This window comes from Pagrus major, chromosome 15 (genome assembly GCF_040436345.1).
Source record: "Pagrus major chromosome 15, Pma_NU_1.0".
NCBI lineage: Eukaryota > Metazoa > Chordata > Actinopteri > Spariformes > Sparidae > Pagrus > Pagrus major.
The window spans coordinates 1,027,896-1,048,850 of record NC_133229.1 but is presented as its reverse complement, the minus strand read 5'-3'; the positions used below and the strand labels follow the sequence as shown (position 1 = coordinate 1,048,850).

The following is a 20,955-nucleotide window of genomic DNA, read 5'->3' as shown; positions in this document are numbered from 1 at the left end:
CCTTCCTTCCTTAGAAGCAATAGTTGATACACTAATTAGCATACATTAAAAAAAAGAAGACTCCCCAAGTACTACGGATGCAAGATAGTGGATTTTTAAAAAGTGCCTGCCCTTTTGCAAACAGTTTCTCGCGACTTTTCAGATGGATTTATGTAACAAACCCTATGTTTCATTAGGTTAGACACACAACGAAATGAGAAAATAACCACTCCACCACTCTTGAAACCGTCTGTGCTCCAGGTAAATCTTATCTTCTGTGCTGTTGGTCAAAGCATTAACTTTAGGTTGACAAGTTGCACAGTCAGGTTTAGCTTGCTAAAATGTTACTGTAAATGTGAACAGACATTTTAATGCTTCAATTTTGTAGCCTTGCCAAAGAATTATGCATTTCTACACATTCCTGCTCTCTCATACTCTAATAATCTAGTAATAGCCATACTGTATTGGTGTATGGAGTGAAACCCGATATTGACACCAATGCTAATGTTTTAGCATATGCCAACCTATAACTGTTGTAAATGGTTATGTATTCAGGCTTTTGCCTTTGTTACATAGTGTTTGACCTTTTGTAGTCTAACAGGGTGGGAATTATCCTTATTCTGGAAACAAAACAAAGTAGTTTTTAACTTCACACTAATTACAGCACAATGAATGAGGGACCAGAATCATTCTGTGAAGAATCATGAAGTGACTGTCATGAATGTAACATAGTAAGCAGTTTTGGTGGTAATGCATTTTTTTTGTAACGTTACAGTATTATATTTCTTTTAGCGGTAACAGAGTAATATAACCTGTTACTAATAATTTTTCAGTAAAATATTACTACAGTAATGTCACGTAACACGTTACAATCCATGTTACCGACCGAAGTGAAGCGTTTATTGTTGTTTTTTAAGAACCCATCTACACCATGACCATGTTAAGTTTGGCTCTGTGTGTTTAATATAGTTGAGCCTACAGCCCCTCCAAAACTAATGGAACAATGGTCAATTCCTTTATTTTTGCTGTACACTGAAAACATGTGGGTTTGACACCAAGAGATGAATATGAGACAAGGGATCAGTATGTCAGCATCCATTTCCAGGTATTTACATCTAGATCTGTTTAAAAATTTAGAAGATAGCACCTGTTTGAACTAGGGATGCACCAATACCACTTTTTTCAAACCGAGTACGAGTACGGGTATTTTCATTTGTGTACTTGCCGATACTGAGTACTGATACCGATATTTCTACCACAAAAATAACTATTAGGTTACGGATGCACTGAATTGGAAGACAGGATTTATTTTCTTCTCTGCTTGTTACAACAAATGATAATAAATTAAATACAAATAAATATAAATAATCATCATTTCCTGTGTCAACAAAAAGCCTCCACGTTGGCACTGTCTTCACATTTGATAAAATGAAACATGACAAAATATCAATGAAATTTGACAAATTAAACAAACGTATTACACAGTTAACAGTCAACAGTCAACACAGTTAACAGTCAACTTAACAGTCAACTTTTGACAACTTTTCATCATCAAGGTATGAGGATGCTACTGAGTGAGTGCGAAGTCTGTGGTGATAAATCTGTAGGACGAGTTAGTTAACATACGAGGCTTAGAAATTGGGTTCCTACAGAATGGGAAAAGCCATAAGGTGGTCATCGAAATTAACCGCACCGCCACACCCACCAGGCATATCGGAGGTGAAAGCTTTTGACAAGGTGTCATCATCAAGGTCTGAGGATAATACTTAGTGAATGTGAAGTCTGTGGCGTTAAATCTGTTGGACTAGCAAAAAATAAAGTACGAGGCATAGAAATTAAAAAAACAAAATGGGAAAAGCCATAAGGGGGGCGTTAGGGGGCGCTACTGAGCTGTCGTGCCGCGCATGAGGGCAGTTGTGGTATCGAATTAACATACTCATGGATTAGAAGCTACGAGCCAAATTTGGTGAGTCTGCAATCATCCTAAAGTCCCGAAAACAGTGTCGGAAAATTGAAAATCGCCGCACGCCATTCATATCCTTACAGATACAATAGGGCCTTTGTAGGTTTCCTGCTCAGGCCCTAACTAGTCACACACAGTCACGCAGAGACACACACAGTCACACACAGTCACACAGAGACACACACACACACACTCACCTGGGATTGAGTAGCGTTGTGATGCTGTAGAGTGGGTTTTCTTCCACATCAGAAAATCGCTTCCCTGCAGCTAAGGTTTCCTTCATGGTTTAGATCCCATAGTCCTCATCAGTCTCCTTTGTTAGAAATCTGTGCAGCATAGTGACCGTTGGAATGAGGTCTGTGGCCATTGCATTGAAGAGCTAACCTTTCATGTTAACTCCTCAAACGGACCCAGAACAGTTAGCGTCTTCTCCAGCAGTGTCCACTGGTGAGCTGTGAGAGTATCAGGGAGTCCATATTCAGACACGAATATTCCCAGGGCCCATTTCTGCTCAACCAAGGACTGTATCATGTAAAACATGAGTTAATGTTGGCTGTCTTGCAGAAGTGTTAGCAAACTCCGTATACTGAGCTTTATGATGCTTCTTCAGATGTTTTATCAAATTACTGGTATTAAAAGACGTATTCTCCTTTCCTCCCCTCGACACCTTAGTAGCACATAGCTTGCAGTCTGCCTTGCTTCTGTCGTCGTCCCTTATCTTGAAATAGGTCCACACTGCTGACATGACGCTTGCTTTCCTATGTCGCCAGTTCAACATTCTCCTAACCACGCTGATTCCGGTTTGCTTGACATCTCCCCCTAGACACTAAAATCTGAAATGACAAGCTGCCCTCTGATCGTGGTCTTCAGTTTCATGCAATGTAAGGCCTAATGCAATAAAGTGGTATCGGTGTGTGGTATTGGTGAATTTTTGCGAGTACGAGTACATGAGCGCAGTATCGGCCCGATGCCAGTATCGGTTTCGGTACATCCCTAGTTTGAACCCACCCATTTTTCAAGGGAGCAAAATTATTGGAACATGTGACTGACAGATGTTTTTTGCTGCCCAGGTGTGTCCTATCACATTGATAATTCAAACAATAAATAGCGCTGAATGTCTCAGTTTCAGCTTTGGGTTTTGCCTTTGCAGACTGCATTTATAGTTAAAAAGGTGTCACCAACATGAAGACCAGACAACCATTTGGAATGTCCTGAAGAAGAAAGAAACCACTGGTGTACTCAGCAACAGATGTCGAACTGGTAGATGAAGGAAAACATCAGCAGTTAATGACGGACACATTGTGAGAGCTGTAAATAAAAACCCTAAAACAACTGTCAGTGACAACCTCCAGAGGGCAGGAGTGAAGGTATCACAATCCACCGTTCGCAGAAGACTTCGGGAACAAAAGTACAGAGGCCACACCAGAAGATTCAAGAACCACTCATTAGCAATAAGAATAGGAAGGCCAGATTGAAATTTGCCAAAAAGTACAGAGACGAGGTTTATAAGTTCTGGGACAAAGTTATATGGACTGATGAGACAAAGATTAACCTTTACAAAGGTTATGGAACCTTTTGTGGAGAAAGAAAGGATCTGCTCATGATCCCAAACACACAAGCTCATCTGTGAAACAAGGTGGAGGTAATATCGTGGCTTGGGCTTGCATGGCTTCTTCTGGGATGGGCTATTGATCTTCATTGATGATGTAACACATGATGGCAGCAGCAAAATAAACTCAGAAGTCTACAGAAACATTTTGTCTGCCAATTTAAAGAGAGATGGAACCAAACTGATCGGGAGATCCTTCACCATGCACCAAGACAACGACCCAAAACACACTACCAAACCAACCAAGGAGTTCATCAGGGGAAAGAAGTGGAAGGTTTTAGACTGGCCAAGTCAATCTCCAGACTTAAACCCTACTGAGCATGCATTTTACATGCTAAAGAGGAGACTGAAGGGAGGACCCCCCGAAACATTGTTGATGTCAGTGGGTTGTAGGCTTGATGCAGTTATTGCAAGCAAAGGTTTTGCAACTAAATATTAAGTATTATTCACTCTAATCTGTTTTAAGTTTATCTGTTCCTATACTTTTGCTCACCTAAAAATGTGATGTTCTGTTACAAATTATGCTATCTTCTAAGTTTTGTAACAGATCTAGATGTAAATGCCTGGAAATGAAAGCTGACATACTGATTTCTTGTCTCATATTCATCTTTTGATGTCAAAGGAAAGGAAAGGAAAACTAAAACAATGGCTCAAATCAAACCAAAAGTGCAACCACTAACTACACTTGAGACTACTTGAACATTACTGTTTTTCTCTTTTTTTTCTTTTTTTTTTGTTATATCCTGTCTGGGTCTGGCATCCTTCTGATTGTGTAATATATTGTGTTGTGTGTGTTGTCTCTTCTATTTGTATTTTATTTATTTATTTGCTGTCTCTTCTATTTGTATCTTTTCTATTTATTTATTAGGGACTATGGATGCAAATTAGCAGCTTTGCTATAATCCGGCATGTTTACAGAGATGTTTAATATCGATGTTCATTAATGTGCACTGTCCCTATCCAAAAATAAAGCATTATTGTTATTATTATTAAACCCAAATGTTTTCAGTGTACAGCCAAATTAAAGGAATTGGCCTCGCTGTTCCAATAGTTTTGGAGGGAACTGTATAAGTTCTTTGTTCAGTCTCTGTGTGACTGAAATGAGCTGTATTTCGTAACCTAATGATGAAGCCTAATCCTCCGAGCGCACTTTAATTTACATTCTTGAATCACATATGTCTATGCATTCCTTGTTCTGTGGACTAAAATAAAAATGCATAGAAATGTCATTATAGGCTACATTATAGAAGGTATAGGTCTATTCTGTTTCATATGACTAAGGCAGCATTTACACCAAATCCAACGGTGCGGCGAAAACTTAGGTTTTTCCCATGCATTTTAATGAGGGTAGTCCATTTTGGCTGCAGCGGTGCATATTACTTTAAAATGAAGGTAACTAGTAATATGTAATATATTGCATTTTGAAAGCCTTTGCACTGTACGTAATACTGATTGTTATTCGTTCATTGCTTGTTATTTTTTGTACTGAATTAAAATTGGATTGAAAGAATTCAAGTTGTAGAAAAACATTTGGCATTCATGGTACCCAGCTGCCTGTTTGGAAACTCTAAGAAATGTCTTATATGGGGGTAAACAAACTGAGCTAGCACTATAAAACCGAATGGCTGAGCCAAACCTCGCTAATGCAGCACTTGACATATTACTTACTACAAGAGCAATCACTTTATTTCTCTAATTGTGATTTGATATTTTTATGGCCTTTGGGGGAAATAAAAACTTGAGGTTGTAAAGGTGATTTTGGGAGTGGGCTGCTGGGGCTGCAGAAAGACAGGCTGGAGTGAGCCTAGATGGAGTCTAGCCACAGGTGGTCTGCAATTCTGCACCATAATTGCCTGGCAAAGTGTATTATGGGTCTTCAGACCACTCATCCACTCCGTAGGGGTGGACAAGAGAAAAGGGTGAGCGAGGCGGAAAAATAGGATGGATAACACGATGTCCCGTCGCGAGACAATTCTGCCAGACACTTACAATACGTTGAGGGAGTATTATTATTGTGTGCGTTCAAAGAACACTTTCTGTGAAGGCTATTAAGCCACACTAATCAAAATGATGGAAGCAAATGGGGTGACAATCTCCAATTCTATTGAAATGTCAAAGCCAGGTGCAACAGACATTTTCTGCTGTTTGAATGGAGTAGATGTTGTCAATCTGCATCTCTGCAACAGGAATGGACTTTTTTTTCCCTTTTTTTTTTTTTTTTTTTCAACTTCTCTTCCATTTACAACCTAAGACTTGCTAGAGTTCAGGGTCAGCAGTCTGACAGTGCCTCTTGGGTTTTTGAGCGGCCTTAGTTCCTATGACTGATTGTAAAAACACTCTCCTGCCAGCTACAATGATCAAACCAAAAGGATTTTTAGCCACCTGACCAGTATCCTTTGATGCCAACCTGTTCTGGCCTGTTTCATTCACATTTCTACGAAGAATATTTGTAATTTGGTGCCCAAAGTCTGGTGCTGAGCTCAGTAACTACAAAAACATTACATTCTGTTGTAGGAAATAATGATGGAAATAATTGCTTTTGAATCAAACAGCTATACTGGTTGGAGTTGAGTCTCAGATGTTGATCAGGGTTTTGGATTGACCAATTAATAGATCAAAGAAGGAGTCTGAAGTTGCCCCCTGGTCTATTTGATATTATAACAAGGCATTTTTCTAATTATTTACTGACATAACATAGGCCAAATTAGTCATGAAAACATCGATAATCGAATATTGGCAGATTCTAGTTAGTTGCAGCCCTACTTTTGGTTCACAATTGTCAATGTACACTAACAGCAGGTAGGAACCTGAACTAAGCTCAGGCCATTATCCAAAATAATACTGAACTAAACTAAAAGTATATAACATACCATACCAAGTTTTTCACCTTTTTTGCTTTCTCATCTCATGGTGTTTTTATGAACATCAAAATATAATGCCATAATATAAGACCATTTCCAGAAGAAAAATGTTTTAATATATTTGGGCCATATGTAGCCTTGTGTTAGTGAGCATGTAGATAAATAAATGAATGATTGAACAATCACAAAACAGGTGCAGTGTGGAACTGTGACATGAATATCTTTCTCTGTCTTTGTCTACAGATGCGATGGCTAATCCTTCTCCAGCAAAGAGCATGGGTGACCCTGGAATCACCCCTCTGTCTCCTTCACACACTCAGGTGACTCCATTCTCTAATGGACATGGACTCCTTATGTGCCTATTGTCACTGTTTACCTGTTAGGCTGTCCTTGTGTATAAGTTCTGTAAATGCAAAATCTGATAAAATGTTTGTTCTCGTCAGAATGAGTTTTTCATAATCTTCCTTTCATATCATTCTGTTAATCTTGACTGCTTGATTAGAGAATCATATAATATTTTATCAATACAACAGAAGCAATTTCTTCCCTTCCATACAAGTTCAAACAAACCGTGTCTGGTCCATTGCTCTTCACCTTTTTCACTGGCTATTTAACAAAATTATTTGGAACGTGATTTTTAAAGGAAATAGTTCATCATCAAACCAGTGAATGATGATAGATAATGATAATCTTTTCACTTCCTGCTGCCAGGTATGCAGGAATTAGTAGTAGCTGTTCAGTGCTGCTATGTGTGGACACGTCTGTGTTAAGTAGTGATGCTAGTTTATAAAATGACCACTACTCTTACTGATATGTGGATCCATTGTTGTTCTTCTCTGATTGGGATTGCACTGTTGCTGTTGATGACAGCTTAAATTGCTTGTGTGTGTGTAACTCTCCTGTTGAAGACGATCAGTCAGTCTCATCATATACAGTACCATAACATGTCCTAACCCTATCAAACTGTATATTCTCTTTCTACAGCAGAATGATGCAGACCAGGTGCCGTCTGGGCCATCCTTTGATGTGGTCGTTGCCATTGACTTTGGCACAACATCCAGTGGTTATGCTTATGCCTTCACTAAGGAGCCAGAGTGCATTCACACCATGAGGTGGGCCAGCACTGCAATGCAGACACTCACTGACAAGAAGTGTGGGGGTAGCCTGGACTTGCATCAGCATAATGTTATTTAGCTGATAGAGACCCATTTTCACAGTAAAAAACAAGGAGTAAAAACCTTACATATGCAGGATAAAATGATCGTGGAGCCATTCTAATGATTCAAAAATACATACAAACAAAAAAAGAAAACATAATTTGCAACTGAACTGATTTTGTTACAGCCCTCTTTTTTTAATGATTTGGTTAAATCAAAATCCTAATCAGCTTTTCACAGTGAGCGATGGGGTCTGACATGAACACATTGTTTTCTGCCAAAATTAGTTTTGTTTTTACACTTAGACATATCTGTATCTGTAATTCCTCTGCACTTATCTCACTGGTTTGAATGGAGCAGGTCTCAGTTGGAAGAACTTGATGTCATGTAAGGTAGGGTCCACATGAGTGAGAATGCTCATCAAGATACTTCTACTTTGCTTTTTTTTAATGTAATACTGTTTTTTTTTTTTTCATTACAAACAGTAATATAAGCCAAACAATTTGAGAGAAAAGTTGGATCTTACTTATACACGTGACTGTCAGAATATCTTGCATGCACTTAAGCTGCATGGAGTCCACAAGTTAGTGTAAAACCTACTGACTCATGTTATCCCGGCATGATCTGACAGTGTTCACAAAGCTTCATGTGATGTCACAGAATGTTTGGCCCTTCAGTGCCCTCATAAATGTTGACTGTGGTTGAGGTCAGGTGACTGTGGAGGACAGTCCAGGGCAGTCAGGACTCCTTGGTCTTGTTTGGTCTTCCGTAGTTATGTCAAAGCTTTGAGGTGTGTTTGGGCTCATTATCCTGCTGCAGTATGAATCCTTCTCCACTAAGATCAAACCAGAGAGTGGAGTATGTCTCTGAAGAATGGAGTGGTGCTAAGCCCACTTCCTTTGACAATACGTTTGCTGATTGAAGTTGTTTGTTTAGCAAAGTTGCTTTTCTATCTCTCAGTGAACTAAGCTTGTTGTATTGATCTTCTGATGGTGTGGTGACTTTGGGTCTGCCTGATTGTGCTTTGAATACAGCTGATCCAGTTTCTACAAAGTGTTTTAGAGTTCCATGCACTGTTCCCTTAGGGCGCACTTACACTAGGCAACCCGTACCTTGCCCAAGCATGTTTGACCCCCAAAGTCCAGTTTGTTTAACTAGCCTGAGCGCTCCGTACTGTGCTCAAGTACAGTACACTTCCTTGGTCCTGGCACAGTTGGAAGAAGTGTGCTTAGGCACGGTACGGTTGCTCATGCATGAGCACAAGCACGGGTGCACAACGTGGACATGAAGTCTAATCATGCTACTACACCGCCTTGCATAATCAAGAAATCGAGGAATGTGAGAGGTAGGGGTGGGAGAAAAAAATCGATTCTTAGATGCATCGCAATGCGGACGATTTTGAATCGATTGACAAATGTCAAAAATGTCAAAAATTAAGCAAGTTGTGTCAAACTAAACTAAAATATTTTGGAAACACGACAAACCATATTAAACATTTCCACCCAGAGGAGGAAGATATACACCCGGTTGTAGTTGCTGCCAACCAGAGGACCATCGAGCAAGAGATATCAAAACTTCCACCCAACTCTGAAAGGGTGAAGCGAATTACAAACTCTATTGCAACTTTTATTGCCAAGGACATGCGTCTGTATTCAGTCGTTGAGAACCAGGGATCTCGCGCTATGTTGTGCACTTTGGAGCTGAGATACAACGTCCCATCTCGAAGATATTTTAATGACACAGCGATCTCGGCACTCTACAACGAGACCAACTCAGAAGTCATGGAATCACTGTAGTGCTCCAAACAAGAGCAGTGAATGAGAGCCACACAAATATGGCTGAGCTATTAAAGAATGCACTGCCAGGCACTGGTATGATTTCATTGTGGCCTATTTCATATTTTTTGTATGAGAGCTGCTTTCTGTATTGTTTAGCTGTGACATCAATATGCTGTAAACAGATCTGCAGGTAAACCCCGAGTCTAAGTGAGTTTACTCTACTGCCCTCTGCAGAGTGTATCAGTACAGCCATTTAGAAAAAGTGACACAACATTTTGACTTTCTTTTCTGCAGATGTTTAAGTGCTAAGTGTTTTTGATTGTATTATACAGCAAAATGTTTTGTTTGTTTTTTGGTCTGAGGGATGCTATGCTCAGGATTTTGTTTATAGTGACAAGTCTTTGACTCTTTATTATTTATTTAAAAAAGGGCAGCTTTTTATGTTGTTATTTACTCAGAATATGCTTAAGTCCACAAACATTATTTTTGTATGAGATTGGGTTTTTTTGTCTGAAGAAAGAACCAACAGGAAAAGAAAAGTGTGCCTGTAGCAGCATACATGTAGTGAATTAATACAGCTTCAGCATATTCTGAATCACTGACATAAAAAAATAATAGACTTCTAACTAACATCCCCCTGTAATGTGCAATGAGCAATATAATTCTTCAGACAAAAAAAACACTTAAACATCTGCAGAAAGGAAAGTCAAAATGTTGTGTCACGTTTTCCATTACGATAATTACAGAATAACATGCAACCGCAGTTATACATATGGAGTAAGTAAATATTTAAGCTCTCTATGCTGTTTTTGCCCACTGCTGATAAATGACTTCTCCTGGAGTCACAGTTCTGATCAGAGCTGCTGTAAATCACTACCATACTGTATCCCCTGTTGTTAAATTGAGCCCTGTCAGTCTTGGAGGCTGTGTTCAGTCTCAGTCTGGTGTGCAGGCACGTTCCCTAGGCTGCTAAACTTGGTTGAACGAAGCCCCCCTTCCCCACTGGTGACTCCCCTGGGATCTGTGGACTCAGTCCAGACAAAATCTAGGGCCACTGGCTCTACAACTAACTGAGTCATGTTCTAATTAGCTAACAGTAGCTAGGTACAAACAAGTGCCTACAACCAAGGATAGATAGCAAAGTGCAGCAGTTGTTGGTTACACTGGCGATATGCTGCCCTCTATGTTTTTGGAACTATCTTTTAAATTCTGGCCATATTTTTCATATTACACCTTTAACTTGGATTTCAGGATGAGGCTTTTTTTTGTATTTGTATCAGTAAAAGTGTCTTAACAGGAAGATCAGGATGGGGCTTGTATTTCATAAAAGCCCAAACCTGTTAGCTCGATGCCAAATTGAATTACCATTAATGTGCTAACAGGAATGAGCATTCAATCAAATTATCCATTTTACTGCACATGCTCCAAATACACATGCTCCAAAACAGAATTTCATACCACACTGCATAGCTACAGCAGCCTCCAAGGGTCAAAACTCAAAATTGCCAAAGTTTTCCGTGAGGGTTTTGCTGCTACTCTGACGAACTGACGTTCTGGAGTCATATTGCTGACTAATTAACTCCTCTTTGGTTCTTGTACTGTTATGTCATTAGTACCATTACACTGTAGTTGCCACTTTTGGCCACAGTGGCTTCTCTATTGCCAGAGTTACGTAGTTTTACTTTTAAGGTATAATAACTTAGTTTGATACTGCCACATAGCACCATATTTCTTGTATATTCTTCCTGGAAAAATAGATCTGGAGAACAGCTGATGCATTTTAAATGTGTATATATAGAAATAAATCAAAGAACAGTATATTTTGTTTTAGCAGTTACCCACTGAGCACAGACACGTCCAAAAGAGCTCAATCAAACGTCTTTGTCGAATGTTCAAAAGACGTCCACTGAAGAGCCGGAATGAAAGCTTTTGCAAATGTCATTGTTAGATGTCTTTTCAGTGTTCACTTTTGACATCCTAGTGACATCCTAACAAGGGTTCAAAATGAAAGTTTTTATGACGTCATATTCGGACGTCTTTTCAACGTCAATTGCTTACATCCAAAGGACAGCTGCTTATGGGTCAAAATATTTATGTTTTTATGTTATCTCACATTCCATCTAGCATCTCTCCTTTTGTCTACTTTTCTTTTTTTAATCAGTCAGATATTATGGTGTTTCAAGCGAGATTCGAACCGCTGGCTGTAACAAATTCTGCTTATTAGGCGGGTGCTTTACTGAAGTAAATTTTTCTATAAATGGTAATGACTGAATTTCTCAATGTCCTCAGTGCTTACATGAGATCTGTTTTGTCTTCATCTTTATTGAATAATGTGTTTTGGTCATCAAACCTTCGTTAGTTAGGCAATTGTTTCAAGGTTGACCAAAACATGGTATTCAATAATAATAATAATAATAATAATACATTTTATTTGGAAGGCGCCTTTCTGGACACTCAAGGACACCGTACACAAAGGAGATAAAAGAATACATCTAGAATAAACATCAATATCAATAAATGAAAAAATATACAACTAATTTAAGTAAAGGCAGTGTGCTTGATTGTGAGTGATTGAGCCAAATAATCACTTTCTATTCTAGTAATGTTTTACACAGCATCCTAACTTTTTTATTTAGGATTGTGGTTGTATGAGCTACAATTTTTTTATTGAAACTGGACAAATATACCTGATTCCTTGGAAAATTTCCGGAAGTTTTCCCAATAGTCTGCCACTTTGCAACCCTCATGTAATTGTAAACAACTGAATAGCCTAACTTTGAAATAATAGCATAATATCAAATCTGCAGATGTCCAAAATGAGTCCTGGCTAGCCATCAAGATATATAGCTTTCTTGCACATCCACAAAAATATTTATTTCTTCACTGTGCATTAATGTGATCAGTGTCCATTTCCAGTTCCAACAAAGATCAAACACTCAAATTACAGCATACTAACTAAGCGGTCAAAAAACCCTTTGCCCTTCCGGGTTCAAACACCTGACATCAACAAAAACTTTCCCTACCATTATACCTGAGCCTATAGACTGGTATTACAGTGACACCCAGTGTTCAAACACAGATGGACGGCCCTGCTCACCATAGCCAAGATGGCGCCGTGTGAGTGGCAGCCTGTTACAGCAGCTCTCGCTCACCTTTGAGCTTTTTCTTCTTTTTATATAACTTTTAGTACTTTCTAACTTTTTAAATGTACTTCTTTTTGGAGCTCTTTCTCCGGGCAGTATGGAGACCAGAGTTGTTTTTATCGCTCTGGTCTTAATTCTGCTTTTTTCGCTGTTTTCCGCCGTGTCCGGGGAGCCTGTACACGGCCCTATTGTTTACAGTAGGGATCAGCTGTTGGCCCTCAGTAGTGCCGTGGTGCCGCCGCTCGAGCGGCCCGATGTCCCACGCGAGCTGAAGAGGAGGAGACGCGGGTGCCGTGCCGGAGCTGTTCGCCGTAGCAGGAGGAGAGGCTACAGACCCGTCCTCCCGTCTGTCATCATGGGGAATGTGAGATCTCTCCCCAACAAGATTGACGAGCTAACGGCGCTGACCCGGCATCAGAGGGACTACCGTGAGAGCAGCATCATGGTGTTTACTGAGACGTGGCTAACGGCGCTGACCCCGGACACGGACGCTAACCTGGACAGTTTTCAAATGTGTTGTCACTCTGGCCTTACCAAGCAGAAAGGTGACCTGAATGTGATTTTCCTTATTCAGCATCCAGATGTAGGTTACAGTTCCATATCCACCTCCACTTGCATCTGCAAAATGATGTAATTAGGCTTGTGTGACCAAGTCCACTGGCTTGATGCACCTGTCCACATTGAATGCAGCCAGCAGATCCAAGTCCTCCATCCACCTTTTCCATCTGTGTAAGATGTCCTGTGGTAAGGAGTCATCCCATCTACAACCAGAGTTCTTGTTGCATCATTTTTGCAAGCAAGGCCACTGGCACCAGGAAACCCAGAGGATCGGATACAGAGCTGTTGACTGGCAACATGCCATGTCTGGTGAGAGACTGATGTTTTATCTCCATCTTGAAATCTGAAAGAGTTGGTCTCCAAGCACCACTGTAGATCCAGACCTCTTTCCACTGGAAGTTTGCCTCGATCCAGATCCATCTCCTTCAGGTCCTTTGCTCTTTGATCCTCTGTGATGGCTTGCACAACAGCATGACTATTGCTGATCCATTTTTTCAAGATGAAACCTCCCTTTTGACACAGAGCAATAAGATCTTTTGGATTGCTTCTCCTTCAGTGGCTCTTCAGACAGTCATCCACGAAGAAGTTCTGCTTGACAGTTTGAAGCACTTCAGCCGAAAACTCAGGCTAATTATCCTCTGTATGTCGCTCCACAGTCAAATACCACATGCAGAGTTCCTTTCGTCGGATGGTGGACGCCATGGTGAGGGATGTACCATACCATACTCACTGTCACAACGTAGTTGTTGCTGAGGTACCTGCTCTGCATAGCCCTTACTAATGAGCTTGTTCATATACCTGACATACTCCTTGTGAAAGTGATCATCATGACAGAACATTTTCTTCAAACCCTGGATCCTCTGTTTAGCCACCGCAAAGTTGTTGGGCAGAGACCTCTCCTTTTCTAAAGGGTAATTTAAAACAATACTTGCCCTCGTGAAGTAGAGCTGATGTTTCCACAATTTCGAGAGCTTGAAGTCTTCTCTTGACATTTGCCTTTCCTACAAATTTCCTCGCCCACATCGCTGCCTCCATTCAACGGACCATTAACCACCCATCTTAAAACAGTTTAAACAGCATACGGGCCATTCCCGTGGCTATTTATGATCTCCCAAGGTTCGAATAGTTTGGGTGCGTTGGTGCCAATCAACAGGTAAACATTTGCCTCTATGCTTGGGATGTGCACCTTGGACAAGTATGGCCACTTAGCTAGATCCTCAGGTGTCACCATGTCATCAGGAGTGACCAGCATTTTCTGCTGTGTGATGACCTCTGGAAGAAGATAGAAGTCGTTGTTGTCATGACCAAATACTTCCACACCAAATAATGAGTGGGCTGGACTCACTTTGGTTTGCCCCATTGTGTGCAGCAAGAAGCTAGTTCTTTTTCCTGTAACATTCAGCCTCTGCATTAGATTTTCTGAGCAAAATGTTCTGAACGTCCATCAGACATGCAAAAGTGGGCCTGGACTGACGGACGTTAAAAAGACATGGTCTGAATACCTCCCTGATGTCACATGTTTGCTGGGTTAAAATCACATATACTGAACAGACTTAACAACAATGAAATACTCAGAAACACTTCTGAAGGCAGAATTAAAACAATTGTCAGCATATATCAAAACCAAGAAAACAAGAAATATTCTAGATAACTCTTTACACAGTAAACAACAATTTTTTTCTGTCTTTCTGGCAGAATTTTATGATTGATTTAACCCTCAACTGTTTACAAATTAACTGAATGTTATAAAATGCCTTAACTGAAATTTATTTTGCAGCCTGTAATAGAAGTTAAGCTGCATGTGCAGATAGAAAGTCCTAAATAGTGCTGATAAATGGGAGTTCGAACAGGAAACCTTTTGAAGTGCTTAAAGTCTATATTTGAAAAGAACAGAAAAGCAAAAATGCAGATTTATGGTACATGTATTGATAACTGACTTGTCTCCTCCCAGGCGTTGGGAAGGCGGGGATCCTGGTGTGTCCAATCAGAAGACTCCAACCACAATCCTGCTGACTCCAGACAGGAAGTTCCACAGTTTTGGCTATGCAGCGCGTGACTTCTACCATGACCTGGACCCTAGCGAGTCCAAACACTGGCTCTACCTGGAGAAATTCAAAATGAAACTCCACACCACTGCAGTAAGGATACAAGTATATTGTATGCACACAATGAATACATGCACAGTAGTTCTCTGGGTAACTCTTCTTACCATCATGCCAAGTTACAGTACAAGCACACTGCATCCTCATCATTCACTTGGCTGATATGTATTGTGCTGCAGCTCAGTGGGCCTGAGGTGATACTGCATCACACTGCTGCCTTTTTCTGTTTTTTGCCCTGTGTGAGGGATGTCTGTCACTGGCTCAGTCAGGGTCCCATACTGCCCATAATTTTTTAAAAGACATTATCTGGTTGATGCAGTTACCATCAGCTGCCTCTGTGCCTGCTGTTTAAATCAGGAACATGTCAGCAGAGATGGAGCACAATGAGAGCCTGGTTATAATGGTCACCATTTTTCATGTAATCATAATCAACATTTTGTAGTAGTTGTTATGCCACCACCTGCTTATTTTTAAAATAAAGTAGTGATGGTGTTTCAAGTCCTTCTCCACCCTGACATTTATAGACTTCATGAGTCTCTGAGTATTAAGTATTTTGGTGGAGAATGACATGACTAATATTCTCAAGCCCCACTATTGGCCCCTAGATGCTCCTGCATTTATTATAACCCATAACATGAACAGGTTTAAAGGGATCAACCACTGCACATACTGGCAATTATGCTGCGATTATGGAAAGAATAAAAATGTAAGGGTTAGTGGAAAAGTTGAAGCTGAATGAACTTTTGAAAAAATGCAGCCCAACATCATGTTGTGGTGCCCAATCACATAAACTGGCAATCAGGAGGTTCCAGGGCAGCATTCCGAAGGGCCGCCATTCCGAACGTTCACTTTCATGTTTCGGAATGCCAGCCCTTAATTATTTTTGAAAAAAGGGCGCCATTCCAAACGTGAAAAAAGGTCTGCCATTTCGAAAGGTTGGTTAGTAGTTAAGTTTGCTGGGTAAAACTTATGTAGTGTTTGCTGCAGTAGTACAGTGGATTGAGCAGTTGCCTCCGGTGTGGGTGACTGGGGATCAAATCCCCAACGGGACGCATTCTGGAATCTTTTTTGTCTTGTATATTAGGCCACACACACACTGGCCGTGGAAGCGCTGCGCGAGCCAGAGTCCTCCCGTTCACACCAGACGCGCATTTCACCACGCCGGTCAGCAAGCGCTTCTGCCCCTTGCCGGGGCCACACCGGACGCGGAAGCGCCAAGAAGCGGAGCCATTTTCATTTCGGCGCCCATGTTAACCGATTGTATCGTTCACACCAGACGCGCCGCGGCGCGCACCTCCGCAGCCGGCTCGCGCCCTGCAGCGATCATTTCTGCGTCTGGTCTATTTTGTGCGCGAGCTGCGAGCGATCGCGTCAATCCTGGCAGGAAGTCACACAAAGAAACACGAGAGAATCCAGTCAATTTTCAAAATTAAAACAATTTTCAAAATAAAACACCGAGATTGACAAATACTTACCCTAACTAACTAACTAATAATAATAATAATACTAACCCTAACCCTAACCCCCCCCCAGATGACTGATTATATATTATTATATTATGGTGAGTTGTAACAACGAACGTGATAATTGAATTAAAAACGTAACGGACCGTCTACAATCGTTTTTATATTGAATGTGTAATGTAAACAGGAGAACGTACGCCTTCATGTATAATCATACTTTTCACATGTTTCACACACAAAAATACAATGATACAAAAGGAAGATAGATTTAATCAATACTATATACAGCATTTTATGACAGAAAAAGACTCATTTCCCAACCGGGAATTGAACCCTAGTCCCCAGACTGAAGGGCATCCACTCGCTCCACTATACTATCGAGACGGGGGAAAACTCCAGAATATTCAGCAAATTAGACATCTTCCTTCACCTTCGGAATGGCAGCCTCTCGAAAGTTCGTAATGACGGACCTTCGGAAATTTTCGGAATGGCAGTCCTTCGGAATTATTTTAGCATGGATAAATACTACAGAGGGAACACATCGGACATTTCTCTGAGTAGCGTTAAGTTTCACTTTCACTTCGGTTCGGTCTTGTCCCTCATTTTAAAACACAATAATGTTCTGCCTCATCCTGGTTGTTTACCATTATTTTTAATCCGTCGATGAGGACAAACAATCACAAGCAGGACCAGCATGCCTGTAGCACAACCTGTGGCGTTTTGCAGCAGCACTGGATCCAATGTGAATCCAGCTGCCCAGGGATGCTTCCGCTTCAAGTGCTCGGGCATGGCGGTAGTACTGCTTACATCCTCTGCATCGATGCACATTATGTAAATCGATGCTTACGCTTCACACCAGCCCTAAGTATGGCACGTATGTATAGAAATGTCAACATAACGTATCAGTGCTTTGCAGTATCTGACAACATTTTCATCCTGGCAACGGGGCTGTTACCATAAGCAGATTTATCGACGTAGTCAGTCACTACACTCAATCCACGTAATTGTTCTATCCACTCTTTGCAGATACTCTTTATCTGCAAGCTATAGTTATAGGAAGAGGCAGGGATGGAGTCTTACTTGGTGATGAAAGCTGCCACGAAACATTTTACCAGCATCCAGATCAGCTAGTTGGAAAAATCTATTGCAAAAGCCCAGTTTCAACCAGTAGAGGGCAGTCGCAATGGTCATTGATAACACAACATGTGTTCTGAGAAAAAATCTAATATCTACCTACAAACCAAATACAAACCCTAACCCACTAAAGTTTCAGGATTTTGACCTAAAATTAATTACCAACACCACTCATATACTGTGCATCGGTTTTTAGCTGAAAAAAGTGGTTTGGGGGTTACGTTTCTCTTAAATGTTGGATTGGTGATTTAATCGATGACCAACTGATGGACCAAAATCAACATCTTTTGGCCCTTGGCAGTATGTCAGATTTAAACAAAATTGGAAATCAAGACCCTATACGGCTTCTTAATATGATGAATAAGTCTATGTACTCTTCTTCTGCAGTGTTTTGATTTGATGTCCTTAATGTTACTCTGACTTTTTCTCCCTGCAATCAGAATCTGTCCATTGACACAGACCTCCACGCAGCCAATGGGAAGCGTGTGAAAGCTCTGGATATCTTTGCATATGCATTGGCCTTCTTTAAGGAGCAAGCACTAAAGGTAACATAACTCTGTCAGCATCTGTGGATCTTCTCTTGTTTTATATATACAGTGCATTTTTTTGCATTAAATCAACATTCTGTTGAATTTGGGCTCAATTACAGTATATTCCAATGATTTATTTAAATATATTAGATGGATAATAAAGGATAAGAAAAGGACCAACAGTAAGTTTCCATGAATTTTCTAACTGGCTGGATGTACTGGACTTCTCCTGTGCAGGAGCTGAGTGATCAGACAGGCGGCGAGTTTGACAACAATGATGTGAGATGGGTGATTACTGTTCCTGCCATCTGGAAAATGCCTGCAAAGCAGTTCATGAGGGAAGCTGCCTATAAGGTAGGCTGAGAAGCCTCATTCACATTTGTTTCTAAACTTCAGCTTTGAACATGACTGAGAATGGCTGAAAATAGGATCTGATGAAGATGTCTGGGTAAAATTATGCCCAGAGCTGCTGCAGAGACTCTCAGTAATCAAGACCTGCATTCAAACGTGACTGCCATACACAGACATACAGTGACTTACAGACTGTGGTAGAGAACATAGAGAATCATCAATACAGAGTCACAAGGAGACATATACAAAGGAATGAGGGAGAACTACTGAGAATGAACAAAAAAATTGTGGTTTACCATGGTGTAATTATTTTTTGACGAACAGCAGTTCCCCAGTGAGAGACCAGGATTCATGTGATCACTCTTTTGATTCTATCAAATGTTTTGTTGTTATCTAATGATGTTCCTTTCATGCAGGAAATTTAGATCAGTGTCCACTGTATTCTATGAGGCATAATGAGTTTACCCTGTGAGGCAGCTGGATTTGTGAGATTACATGATCATCTGATGTTTATCCATTTTACCAGACTTTCAGCTGTGCACTTGTGGCCGAACACACAGTGGTTCAGACCAGTAAGCCTCCTATGAGGAGCAACTGGCAGTTACGAACATTGTTTATTTGTGATATGCAGCGAGAAAAGTTTCTGTTTGTTTGAAAAGATCAATGGGAACTCCTTAAGAGATTAGCATAGCTGCTATAGCATCAGGTGTTTCAGAATTGGAAAGTATATTTCAATGAAAAAAGAGCAAAGAAATAGACTAAAGGCTTTTCTTAATGGAAAATATGTTTTTGCTCTTTCCTTGACTGGCTTTGGCAAGAGTTTGATTTACCAACTGAATCCTCTGGTGGTAGTGCTATCCCACTGTTGATCTGATTGGTTGGAGCTATATGACATTGGGTGTGATCTGCATTCCAATGAAAATAAATACTATGCTTACTGATCGTGGCTAAAGTCGTAACAAAGACTGAAAAATTGGAGACCCAGAACAGAACCTAACGGTAAAGTATTATTTTCAGTCTTCAGTGTCAGTGGCTAACACAGGGTTTGAAAAGTAAGAAATATCTCAATCAAGAGCTGTCAGGGGCAGGTAGCAAGACAGTTATTCTTATGTGTTATTGTGTTGAACTCAAAGTTCTAATTTGAGTATTTATCATAAATAGCACAAGAGTAATGCACCCATTACCTGTTAATCATTACTGTACACCAGTCTACCTCAGCACTGATATTTGATATAAAATCTATTTTATTCATTTATTTTCACTTCTGCACTATTTATGTCTTTGACTTAGATTCTCCGTTTTCATCTGTCATTTTGCTTGTGTGATTTCCTTTTGTACATTTGTATTAGAGCTGCACGATATATCGTTAGAGCATCGTCGTCGCGATGTACGTGTGCGCAATAGTCACATCACAGGGCCTGCGATGTAGGAGGCAAATTAACTCATCTAATTTCAAGGGTACCTGACACATGCTGTGCATGCGGACTCTGCATGCGCAGCAATCCACCAATCACATTAGGTCTTATTCAGCATGCCGAAGCAGACCACGCCCCTGCACATGGAGTGAGTCGCTTGTAACAACATTGAAAAATGAGCAACGAACAAGAGAAAGTCACCAAAAACGAAGACTTGGTGCCAAAAAGAAAAGCAACGTCAGTTGTCTGGAACTATTTCGGCTACAAGAAGGCTGATATTGACCAAACACGTGTTCTGTGTCGACAGTGCCTTGCATCTGTTGCCACAACGAGAGGTAACACAACTAATTTGTTTACTTATTTTCTACTGTTTACAAAACAAGGGGTTGTGGACCACTCAGGATTCTGATTTAGAGCTGCTCTTATTATTATTATTTTTTTTAATCATTTTTGATAAAAAGAAAGATGTTTAGTTTTGCTGTAAAAGATTTCAGTTGTTGAATAAAAGGTTGAATAACCTGTTTATCACTCATTGTTAATTACTTAATGTAATTATGAAGCTAGAATGTTCCATTTTAAGATGGAGAGCTCAAAAGGTTTAAAGGGTTTGTTTATTGTCATTCAATTCACGTTTGCACATGATAGAACGAAACATGTACTCAGGTCCCAGCACAATAAAAGCAAACAATAAAAGATAACAACAAGAATATCTCTAAAACACAGACAGAAGCCATACTCGTAACATTCACAAAAAGAGGTAAGATCAGTGCAGGTTAATTGTCCACAAGATAGCAGCAGTGCAGCATAACATAAAGTGCTATTCATGTCATCTGATGAAAATTCCTGTATTTTTTCATATCGCAATATACACTGAACAAAAATATAAACGCAACACTTTTGTTTTTGCTCACA

General features: G+C 40.3%; 1 protein-coding gene across 1 annotated transcript in view; it reads left to right on the top strand.

The window, feature by feature from the left end:
- hspa12a (heat shock protein 12A) overlaps positions 1–20,955 on the top strand; it is a 107,824-nt gene that overhangs the window by 32,718 nt on the left and 54,151 nt on the right. Inside the window, exons 2-6 of the mRNA XM_073482073.1 lie at positions 6,656–6,732; positions 7,397–7,524; positions 15,000–15,186; positions 18,188–18,292; positions 18,515–18,631. Coding sequence (XP_073338174.1) covers positions 6,656–6,732; positions 7,397–7,524; positions 15,000–15,186; positions 18,188–18,292; positions 18,515–18,631 — 614 coding nt within the window. The remainder of the gene's footprint in view (positions 1–6,655; positions 6,733–7,396; positions 7,525–14,999; positions 15,187–18,187; positions 18,293–18,514; positions 18,632–20,955) is intronic.